The sequence below is a fragment of the Gymnoscopelus microlampas genome (assembly GCF_963454915.1).
Source record: "Gymnoscopelus microlampas genome assembly, chromosome: 13".
Classification (NCBI taxonomy): domain Eukaryota; kingdom Metazoa; phylum Chordata; class Actinopteri; order Myctophiformes; family Myctophidae; genus Gymnoscopelus; species Gymnoscopelus microlampas.
The window spans coordinates 37010368-37022987 of record NC_139950.1 but is presented as its reverse complement, the minus strand read 5'-3'; the positions used below and the strand labels follow the sequence as shown (position 1 = coordinate 37022987).

Genomic DNA, 12620 nt, shown 5'->3' with positions numbered 1-12620 from the left:
GGAACAAGAGTGAGGAGAAATCTCACCAAGTACCTCGACCCATAATGAAATACCTTTCTGTTTCTGAAATAACTGTAAGAACATGTTCCAAACATTGTCTTTATTTGAACCAAAAATGCTTTCAAATGTGCATTGGTATAAAACATACAATAAAACATCTGCATTACTTGGCGTCAAAAATATCCACACAAGATAAATGCACCTCTGTAAGTATGCAGGAAATATCCACAGTAAACAAAGAATATTAATTAACATAAAAAACAAGATCACAGTAAACTTTTTTAAACTCAGTTATTTTTCTCTGAATGGAACAGAACCTTCATCTTCTTTCCAATATGGCTGCTGTTGCATAGAGCCTATATTTGTATTCATATCACCTCCCTTCGGGACGTCGGAAGGGTCCGCATGTACTGGGCTTTACTTCTCTTCTGCGGCCCTTAAGTCGGACCGTATGTGCTCGAAAGTGGGCCTCTCCTCCGGCTCCTGCTTCCAGCACAGCTCCATCATGTGGTGCAGGGAGTCGGGGCAGCCCTCGGGGCGTGGCATACGGTATCCTTGCTCCAGCTTCGCCATCATCCCCCTGGTGGTCATGCCTGTAGAGGACAGTGGTGGAAAGTAACTAAGTATGTGTACTCAAGTACTGTACTTAAGTAAACATTTTGAGGTATTTATTTACTTCACTGGAGTATTTCCAACATTCCATAATTTTACTTCCACTCCGCTACATCTCAGATGCATTTTTTTTTACTTTACTTTAACTTTATTCGATTTTGCTTATTATTATTAACCACTTCAGCCCTATTTTTAAACTTTGGCTATAATGAGTACTTTTAGTACTCTAAGCATGGGGGGGTTACGCAAGTTTGATAATGAGGGCCAGTGTGTGTGTGTGTGTGTGTGTGTGTGTGTGTGTGTGTGTGTGTGTGTGTGTGTGTGTGTGTGTGTGTGTGTGTGTGTGTGTGTGTGTGTGTGTGTGTGTGTGTGTGTGTGTGTGTGTGTGTGTGTGTCCTATTACCTGTATAGGGTTGTTCCCCTCTGGTAACAATCTCAGTGAGCAGAATGCCAAAAGACCAAACGTCTGACTTTATGGTGAATCGTGACTCCAGAAGGGCCTCTGGTGCAGTCCACCTAATGGGAAACTTACCACCTGCAGTCCACAGTGAGAGAGCAAAGAGCAGCTCAAGTCAAGTCACATTTTATTATAGTCCAATATCACAAATAATGTTCCAAAGGGGAGAAGAGAAGATTCCACGCCGGGGACACCTGTATCTATGTTGGTTATATGTGCAGGGATATCATTGGGTTTACATGCAATATTTATTCAATCAGATTGAAATCATTCGCCAATTAATTAAGCCGCTGGACAATTTAAAGAAACTTAGCCAACACTGATTTTCGACCCACCTTCTCTGGCCATGTACTCGTTGTCCTCTATCAGCCTGGCCAGGCCAAAGTCTGCGATCTTGCACACCAAGTCGTCACTCACCAGGACATTGGCGGCCCTCAGGTCCCTGTGGATGTAATTCATCCTTTCGACGAAAGCCATACCGTCTGCAATCTGTACAACAACAATAAATATAAGCAGAGCAGAGACATTTGACAGCGTCTCATTCCAGTGCTGCTTGAATCAATGTTTTGTTTTTTCATCCGCTATGAAAATCACAACTAGTGAAACACCATATTTTACAAACACTATTAACAATACAAACACTAATAGTGACAAGATTAAAGTTAAGAAGTAGACAGCTAAAAGATCATTTTTGCTGGAAGCATTGGAAAGGTATGTGCAATGGTTTATGGGAGAAGTTGTAGTTTTTTCAATTTTAAAATATGTACAAAGTCTTTGTGAACATAATCAAATGTTTTATGGTAAGGATTGATGAGGACACTGGCTGGCTTGATTCCAGGCTTAAAGCTCTTAATATAAGTATTTTATGAAATGTCTATGGAATAAATGAATGGGATCTTTACTTCCGAAACCAGCACCAGTGGAAAACATGGCTGCCACTTGCTATTGTTGCTTTCCAAAATATCCTGTGCATTCATTTTGAGTGGTACTTAATTACTCTCACATCAACACAAATGTGGAGACACCTACCAATGTTTCTGCCAAACAGTGGCAATTATGTTCTTTTTTTTTTCAACTCACCTGTGCAGCCATTTGGACCATCATGGGAGCGTTAAGGGAGGTCTCTTTGACATACTTCAGTAAACTTCCTAAAAAAACAACATTATCAGCAACATGTTTCATTTTCCAGAAATGCAATAGTTGACAGGAAGCCATATTTCTTCAGAAATCAATTTGTTTAAAACCACAAAAAAAGTCATTATGTCTTTACAACCCGAGTACAAAATTAGTTTTCATTGTAAATACAAACTTAAAGTATACTACGTTAGTTTCGTTGATCCACGCCGGAGCACAATCGATTAATTCATCATTAAAATAAAACATCACACTGAAAATGCCGCGGCCTACCCGTTAAGCCACGTTAAAGGGCAAGACCACTTTGGTAGAGGTTTGGGTAGTTACCTTGATGCTATGATGTAACTCCAAAGGTGGACTAGAAATCGAAAATAATTGCTCCATTGATTAGATCAATTTCTAATCGATGGAGCAATTATTTTTTATATATCTTGTCCACCTTTGGAGTTACATCATGGCAAGGTAAATACACAAACCAAACCTCTACCAAAGTGGTCTTTCCATTTAAGTGGTCAGCTGGGTGGGCCGCATATTCTTTTGAGATGTTCAAGTGCATGTTAGTGTGCTGTTGCAACACTGTCTCATCCCCAAAAGGCATATTGTGACTTCTTGGGACAAATGTGACCAAACGTCAAACGGTGAGGGGGGGGGGGGAAATAAGTCACATGTTGACTTTTGGGGAATATGAGTTACGATTCTGTCTCTATCGGGACATAACTCGAACGGCGCTGAGTCGGCTCAATCGGACTTCACAACGCTCGGTGTGGCGACTCGCTTGCCTAACGGCTCGCTCGGCAGTGCCTCCCGTGGGCCAAGTCCGCTTGAGACGGCGCGCCTCTGTCCTTTTAACAGTATTTTGGCGGACCGTCTTGGGTCTGAGAGCTGCACTTCCACATTCCTGGAGTGCGGAAGTGCCCGGGAAGGCACCATTTAACTGGAAGGATACCCCCTTAAGTCAACATTTGATCAAGAAGTCACAATATGCCATTTTGGGAGTGAGACAGAGTTGCAATGCAATGAGACAGTGTTGGCTGGTGTGTGTGTGTGTGTGTGTGTGTGTGTGTGTGTGTGTGTGTGTGTGTGTGTGTGTGTGTGTGTGTGTGTGTGTGTGTGTGTGTGTGTGTGTGTGTGTGTGTGTGTGTGTGTGTGTGTGTGTGTGTGTGTGTGTGTGTGTGTGTGTGTGTGTGTGTGTGTGTGTGTGTGCGTGTGTGTGCGTGCGTGTTGTGTACCTTTGGTCATGAGCGGTGTGACTATGTAGATGGGCTCCTCAGAGACCACAGCCAGCAGAGGCACCAGGTTGTCATGTCTGAGTCTCATCATAATCTGAGCCTCCAGGAGGAAGGCCTCCGACGACATGCTGTACGGTTTCATCTTCTTTATGGCCACCTCGGTGCTGCCATTCAATGTGCCTACACATACAGAGAGAGAGGTGGGGGGGGGGGGGGGGGGAGAGACAGCGAGAGAGAGAGCGAGATCAAATGAACAAAAATTAACCAATAAAAAAAAAAATGTTTTTTTTAATCGTCTGTCTGTCTGTCTGCTTGTTCCTCTTACCCTTCCAGACCTCTCCAAAGTTGCCCTGGGCCACCATGCACTCTAGGCGGAGGGAGTCACGGGAGATCTTCCAGGCACTGAGGGTCTCAGGGCTCTGAGGGCTGGCAGCGGGACACACTGTGGTCAGCGTGGGCACCGTTGGGCTTGTGTTCTCTGAGAGAGAGAGGGGGGGGGGGATATGATTGCGTAATCAAGAGCAGCACCACCAGGTTCATGAACAGCTTCCACCCGGCTGCCATCAGACTGCTGAACAAGGCATTATACCAGGGACAAGTGACTTGGACTTTTTCTTTGCTCTTCCTCATGGACCTACTTGCGGATTATACCAGTGTCAGTCTACTTTATGTGGAGAATGCGGTCGATGCACACTGACATTTTGCGCCTTTGTACCACAATTATTTTTTCTACACTGGTTTTACCTCTAGACTTTATGCCCTCATGTTTTAAATGTTTTATTTCTGTTTCTTAGATCTTTTATAGTGGTGTGATGATTTTTTATACAAATGCTTATTGTAGCACTTTGACATTACACAAATGTTAAGTAAGTGCATTATAAATCAAATCCACATTCTTATTATCATTATGTCAAGGACCCCCAAATTAACATGTATTTGGCCACGAACCCCCATCTGAAAATATCTTGTGCCAGGGGGACCCCAATAACAGAACATTTGTGTTAAAAGAACATTCTAAATGATTCAAAAACATTTTCAAGACTAATGGACAAGGCAAGCTCACATACTGTATGTGTACAGTACATGCTGGTGAGCTGTGAGCTGGTATATCTCCTATTTTTGAATAGCCAAAGTAAAACATAATAGTGGTTACAATTACTGTGACGCTGCATTAACTCGTTTTGCTTATTAACTGATTTCGTTATTTTTTACTTTCGTTTTTTACTGATTGTCCTCCTTCTCTTTCTCTTCTCTCCCTCTCTTTGTCCCTCTTTTTCTTTCCCCCACTTTCTTGCACTTGTAAACCTGTGATGTTGTTGAATAAGGTTGATTGTGCTTCTGTACCTGTATAGTATGCGATCAGCTCCTGCAGTGAGCCAAACGTCCTGGACGTGATGAAGTAACGCCCTGCACGGATCTGTATCTGATTCTGGCTCACATGGTCTCCTTTGGTATGGTCCCAGTGTCTGATGAAGAGGGAGTAGGCACCTAATAATAATAATAATAATAATAATAATGATGCTATTTCAAATGTATACAGCGCTTTACTGAGTACCCAAAGATAGTCTACATGGTGGGCGGGGGGGGGGGCAACAAAACAAAATCAATTTCATTAGGAAAAACACTAAGAAAAGGCAAAACCTATGGAATAAAATCAATGAAAACAGTGGAATGGTGAGACTGGGGGGGGGGTGCCAGACATGGGGACGTTTTAACAAATAATCCCACATATTCTGCATCCATCGAACCAAGAGTGTTAAAGGAGTAGTTCACCCCAAAAAATCTATCAATTGCTCACCACATGAAGCATTGAATGTCGGAGATTTTTCTTGTTTTTGTGACATTCCTATAATTCCAATAATTCAATATGCTAATGCTGCTGTGGTATATGAAAGAATAATATAAACTCCAAAACAACTCTCACAGTGTTAATCACTGATGAGCCTACTGATTATCCAGGTTCAAATAGAATGTTTTAAATATGGTTTTGCTCTTGTTAAGATTGGTCTCCTATTAACTTCAATTAGTCAAATATTGGATTATTGGATTATTGCTATTTTTGGCTAAAGTTCTCCTCAGAATAGAGATGCTAGGGTTCAAGTGGTTAATGTAAAAAAAAACAGTCTTATCACACAAAGATTTGGCGGCCCCACTGTTGAAGACCCCTGATTAATGGATACAAGCACGGGATGTGGCTGTTATCACCTTCAGTTCTTTCACTCTCTCGGACCAGGAAAGTGCCTTGTGGGTTCCCGTCACTCAGCAGCAGCCTCACAGCCTTCTCCCGGCTCATTTTGCCAAAGAACCACCTACAGAAAGAAACACAAGTACTCAACCCCAAAGTATAGATACTCACTGGTGAAACATTACTGAACTACATGTGAAAGTTGCTCTGTCAAATTGTCTTACTTGAGTTAAAGTAAGTAAGTAAGTATTCAAAAGCACATGTGTTTTCAGCAACTTATAAAAAACAACTTTTTAAAAAACTTTGAAAATAGCAGATCTGCAAGCTTACAAAAAAGCTGGTGGATCGGTTATTTTCACAAATACAGCTTCAAAATACAGTGGCAAATGTACAATATTTGTCTTTGAACTGAATGTGAATATCTGTTTAAGAGTGCTGCTGCGGTGATTAATGGGCCATTGTTTAACAACAGATTGCAGGGCAAGTGGGCAACAACTCACACTCTCAACAACACCTTTATAGAATCAGTAGATAGGCTACACCAGTGGTTCTCAACCTGTGGGTGGGGGGTGACAGTGAAGTGACAATTTATGGATACCTCAAAAAAGTTAAACAAATAAAAGAAAGAGAAGAAAAAATACCATTACTGCATCCAAAGTAATCAGCAGACTATACTATAAAACCGACCCACTGTTTGGGAAACAGTGCTGTAGACTACATCTTTGAATTAGTTGATTTTGTTAACTTTGCTGTTGTGATCACATGCGGTTTTGAGAGTTCTTTGTTAATAAAAAACCCACACATTGATTATACTTGTCTATTGTATAGTTTATTTTGCTTGTATTATGTTGCAATAGCTTGTTTCTCAGTAGACATATCGGCCGGTGTGTGCAAAAAAAGAAATGTACTTAGTTACCACCTTACTGTCCACCACTGTTTATTATAACTAATAGTATTTCACGCACATATGACAAGGTTAGAAGCATTTGGCGGTGGATTGAAAATTAGCCCGAAGTGTAGAGATACTGTAGGTTTTCCTTTATTTAGAACAGGCTCATCAAATCCATACAGCTTAAAGGGGTATTTCACGTTAAAACACTTCTAGAGACATTTTAATGTCTACTCTGGCTTTTGTATTTCACCCCAGATAGCTTTTAAGTTGCTTTATTGAACATTTGGGTATTTGATGTTATCCTGAGCCAATAATAGCCATTGTAACTTCAAACTCCATTTAACCATGTTAGCTCATTGAAAACCCACGTCCCTGCTTCTGGTGACTGATATTGTCCTTCTAATGCGCGAGGGCCGGGGCCATGATGTTTCCAATTATAATTGTATTCATATTTTTTTATATTACATGTGGAAAAAAACAAATGCGAAATAACTATTTTACATCGACACCAGTCACACTAGAAGTAGCAGTTGCTGTTTACATATCGATGTAGCCGGATCGTCGGAATTGAAATCGATGAATTGATGTAATTACTGTGATGTTACATGACACAGTAATTACATTAATGAGGTACTACTTACTCTTCTGTCTGGAGGGAGTCATCAGGGGGTACGTCGTTGTCGCCCCTCATGAGATTGATGACGAGCCTCTCCAGCAACTTCTCGGCCCTAATGTGAGTGTCAACGGAAACGTAGCAAACATTTTAAATAGAAATATTGTGGTTTTGACGCCACCAAATTTCTAGGAAAGTACTAAACAACATACAGTATAAGTGTATACAGGGTATCTGCACATTTCTAAAGTTACAATTTAAGGACCTTTAAGACCTTTTTAATAATAATAATAATAATAAGACCATTACTATGTCAAAAGTAACCAACAAATTATATTAGAAATGGTCAAAAAATTGGTAAATTGCCAAATATTACCCAAAAAAGAGGCAGACAAATTGGCAAAAACTACAAGCACACAACGCCTCGCAATGTGAGCCGTTGTCAGCTTGTAGATCTGCCATTTTATCTGTTTATCTTTATCAACATTTATCTGTGGAACCAAGTCAAAATAAATGTAATGCCTAAACTCCAACAAATTCCAAGTGCTTGTCAGGGTGGGCGGGGTCCCCAGTTCAAATATTATTTTGGGGGGGTCATGGCCTGAAAGGTTTGGGAACCCTTGCTATAGAGTGATGGCCAGAGAAAGGATTGACGTACATTTTGTTGATGATCTGCAAGCGGTCTCCTTTTCTGAACGACAGACAGATAGATGCTTGTACTTCAAGGCCACAGAGAACGTTAGCACACCTGAAAAGGACAAGTAGGCACACATAATGAGCACACACATGCACACAATAACACTTTGACCTTTGTGTCAAATTGGAAACCATTCACAAATAAAGCGCCATTCAGACCGAGCACAATGACAATGATAACTACAAATATGTTGCTTTAAAAATGTTTCTAATTGAAGGGGGCGGCAGAGTCTACATCACAACTACTCAGTAGAACCCCCGAATGAAAAACTCAACAACTAGCAATATAAAATGAGACAACAGTATTGAGAATGACTTCGGGAAGTGTGTACGCGCACCCACCCACCCACCCACCCACACACCCACACACACACACACACACACACACACACACAATACTTTTGTACTTCTACTCTAACTACTACTACTAAAACCTGACTAAAACTAAAACACTTCAGATGACTAAAATGTGACAAAAAATAAATGGATTTTCTTTCAAAGGACTATGACTAAAACTACATCAAAATGTGCTGTCAAAATTAACACAGGTTCAGTCATCGGATCAAAGAAAGAACATGATGAAGAAATGTTTGTCTTACCAACTGGCTTCAGAGAGATGTGTCGTGGACTGGCCCCGGGAATTAATGACTATCAGGGAATTCAAAGTTGCTCTTTAAAGAGCAAACCCTAAACAAATGAAGCTCTCCCACAGTCTGTGAGTGTAGGTGTGTTAGCTTCATCAGTGCCACAAAGACAATGGTCATTGTAAACTGATTGATGATTGGATTATTGGAGGATGAGTTGATCATCTTGATCATTCCTTCTCATGTTTGTTTGTTTTTCGTGACCATAATATCACCATAATGTTAAGAAGACCTTTTTAATAACTCTAGAATGAAAAACAAACAGGGTTTAGTGTCAAGAACCCCCAACTTCACCCATAATTATTAGCCCGCGGACCAACATTTGAAAAGATATGCCAGGGACCCCCAGAAGAGAAGATTTTTTATGGCCATAGCAGTGAATCTGAACCATTTTAATATCAAGGACCCCCCAGTTTGATATGCATTAGCACCATAGACCCCCATTCGATGATGATTCCAAATCAAAACAAAGTAAAAAAAAAAGTGGAAAAGGCGGCACTCCAAAATAAATACTGCAAGACAGTGGCTCAGATGTTTCTCATTTTATTGCGAGAACGCTAATGCGTTTCGGACGCAGCCTTCCTCAGAGCAGATTAGATTAAAAAGTGATACTGGGGGTGCATGTCCCTCTTTTAAACAAACACAAATCATCCCCACCTGTGTAGGGGGGGAGGTACTTGCTTGACAATCAATCAATTACACAATATCACTGTCACAGTCAGAACAGCAATTCACAACAATATCAGTGCACATATCACAGACTATGAAGGAATCACAGACATCAATTATTATTATTTTTTTAAGACATCACACTATGAATAATGAGATCATCCAAAAAGCACAGAAAGGCCACAACAGGGACTCACACATCAGGGAGACTTTGGACATAAGAAAAGGAAAAAGTATATTCAGATTATAATAAGGTTGACAGTACACATTGTTTGTCTATAAAAAGGGTTTGCAGGAGAAATCATCATTTAGGTCATTTGGTTGCATGGTGTTGAGTTGATAAATCCAAAACATTTCTCTCTGAGATACCAATTTGGGGAGGTTACCCCCTCTAGGGGTAGTAACCACTTGTTCAATCCCTACAAAGCACAAAGATGAGGGTGAACCAAGCTTTGCCTCAAGGTAGTGTTTAGCCATGGCATATTCAATATTGCCTGTGCGTATAGCAGTTTTGTGTTCAGAGATTCTCAATTTCAGGCATCTTTTTGTTTGGCCAATATAAGCCTTACCACAAGGACAGGTTAACATGTAAACCACACTGGTGGAGTTACAGTTGATGAAACTCTTTTGTTTATACTTTTTACCTGTCAAAGGATGTGAGAAGAATTTACAATTAGTAGTATTGTGGCATTGTGCACACCGTCCACATCTATAGTTGCCCTTGAGGGACAGCCAGGTGGAACAGTCAGGATTAGAAGATGAGTGAACCAATTTGTCTCTGAAAGTTGGGGCTCTTCTGTGTGCAAAGAGAGGAGAATTAGTTGTTATGTTGTTGAGCATAGGTTCCATCTGTAAAATCGGCCAGTGTTTTAATATTATTTGTTTGATCTGTTTAGAGCAGTAGTTGAAATCTGCAAAACAAAACACTATCTTGGAGGTTTCACATCTTTTTTTTAAGCTTTGTTAACAAATCTTTCCTAGGGGTCTGTTGAGCTTGATTCACAGATATTTTCTGGGTATCCTCTATGTAAAAAACAATTCCTCATGACAGGGACTTGGTTATTAAAAGTTTCTAGTGAGGAACAGTTCCGTCTGAGACGTAAGATTGTCCTGTTGGAATGTTGTTTCAGGTTTGAGCTAAAATGTAATAGAGTATTCCCATTCGATACCATTTTGATATCTAAGACCCCCCAATCTACTCTGTAGTATCATCAGTGTTGATTTAACTCTGAGAGCGTACAAATGGAACCAAATGGACCTGTACGCTTTCGGACGCTTTACTGACACATAAGTGTTACTGTCCATTTGCTCCTTTGTTCCTAACAATCAATCATTTAGCTCGGCTGCCTGCTTGTGCTGAACTAAATGCCAACTCACGCATTGTGAGCTTGTAGATCTGCTATTTTCAAAAGATTGGTTTACCTTTTATACATTTGAAAACTTGGGAAATGGGACATTCTGTATAATGACTACTTTCTACTTTAAAGGTAGGGTAAGTGATATTTATTTTTTGTTAAAAAGGTTAAAGTATTATATATTGTAGTAATCATTGCTACAGAGTGTTTGTTCGGTCACAGGGCTCTCTCCAGCTCTTTAGTAAACAGAATATAGTACATTTTCAAGTAGGTGACAACATTTAAGCCAATCAGGAGAGATCACTGAAAATGCATTTTCTGTTTAATAAAGAGCTGGAGAGACATGGGAGACTCCTTTTACTGAACAAACACTCTATAGCAATGAGTGCTATGAGAATATAGAGCTATTTAACACTTATTTTAAGTAAATCACTTACTCTACCTTTAAGTACATTTTGAAACCGATACGTTTGTACTTTTCTGGAATTCCGGACTTTTACTTGTAACAGAGTATTTCTACATTGCAGTAGCCTATATTGATACTTTTACATAAGTAACAAATGTGAGTACTTTCTCCACCACTGACAGCAACCATATTGAAAAGAAATTGGGCCTCTTCCTTACTGGTGTTAATGAGACTAATTCCATTCTGGTCAAACAGAGTCAGGGTGCTGATATTGGGCATGTTGGCTCACTCTGGAAACACTGTTGGCTCACTGGACCTTACAGGTCAATTTGGTTCCATTTGTACACTCTCAGAGATATGGGGGTCCTTGAAAATCAAAAAGTCTGAGAACCCCTGTGCTTCACTAAATGGAACAGAGCCTTCATTAGAAGCATTGGTAAGACCTGTGAAGTAAGGCCCAATTTCTTTCCAATATGGCTGCTGTGCATATATAGAGCCTAGTTTTTATTGTATTCATTGATTGAATACTTTATTAACTTTATTAACATTTTGCAAATAGTACAGTGGTACGATTTTACAAGGATGCTAAAAGGATAACACAAAAAGCCAGGAGGGCTTGTTTCCATTGTGCTCCTGTAAATTGTAATGGTTGCTTGAACTATCTGTCTGCCAAGGGACTGGTGTTGGAAATGATCTTCAGCTCGGCATTTAAACCAGTAGCCTACAGTAGAATGGATCATACAACAGTATAGTATGTGTACAGTACAACACACAACTCTGCAGTTGTTCATGTTTCTCTGTAGGCCTACCTGTTTCTTAAACGAATAAACTATTCAACTATTTATATAAACAATATTTTTCCAGACTCAATATGCACAGCACGCGCGCGCACACACACACGCACGCACGCGCGCGCACACACACACACACACACACACACACACACACACACACACACACACACACACACACACACACACCAGTAGCGTCCCCAGGAATTACATTTAGGGCAGGCGAGATTTTTTTTTCTTTGTTGCCTTTGAAATTCCACATCCCACTCACTAACCCCACCGGTATTCATCTTGTGCTGAAAGACATGAATCCCATCCCCATTCCTGTTTGGATAAACCTGGACGCTAGACTTTCCCTCACCACCAGATAGATTGTTTCAGAGGGCATTTTCGTGTTGAATTATGTTGTTTAAGTCACATCTGTTTTTAAATCATGCTTTTTAACTTTATATGATTGATGGTGTTTTACCATGTTATGTGGCACTCTGAGATTCCTTGTGAATGAAAAGTTCAATACAAATAAAATGTATTTATTATTATTGTATTATTAGATAAGAGTTTTCATTAATAAATGTTATGTTTTTAACTGAGACCTGGATTATGAATAATGTAGCAACTTTAGTTTAGACGTGCCCTTCTAATTACGACCTCTTTCGGTCATCTGCTAGACATGACAAAAGAGGAGGTGGAATTGCTGTTCTATACTCAAATCAGTTGTGGCCAAGGATAGACCCCTGGGTGCCACCACTCTAATGTTCCTTAAAAAATAGATGAATTGTGCTACAGATGCATCTGAATATATATATTTTTTTATGTCCACCAGCCGTAGGCTACAAGTTACACCTTCACATCAAAAATCCATTAAAGCATTAGAAGCACACCTGTTTATTTCTAGCATCAAACTGTCTCAACTGTTCATTATCTTAGTTGTAGGGGA

At 40.1% G+C, this 12620-nt stretch overlaps 1 protein-coding gene across 1 annotated transcript; it reads right to left on the bottom strand.

Moving 5' to 3' along the window:
* Positions 1 to 417: 417 nt before the first annotated feature.
* Positions 418 to 11171, bottom strand: LOC311058641 (tyrosine-protein kinase yes-like; the record flags this gene model as incomplete). Its single annotated transcript, XM_084076104.1, has 11 exons — positions 418 to 593; positions 1016 to 1147; positions 1405 to 1558; positions 2150 to 2217; positions 3433 to 3612; positions 3758 to 3910; positions 4777 to 4920; positions 5638 to 5741; positions 7151 to 7237; positions 7843 to 7870; positions 11111 to 11171. The coding sequence occupies 11 exons, from the start codon at positions 11169 to 11171 to the stop codon at positions 418 to 420; spliced, it is 1287 nt and encodes a 428-aa protein (XP_083932230.1).
* Positions 11172 to 12620: the final 1449 nt, after the last annotated feature.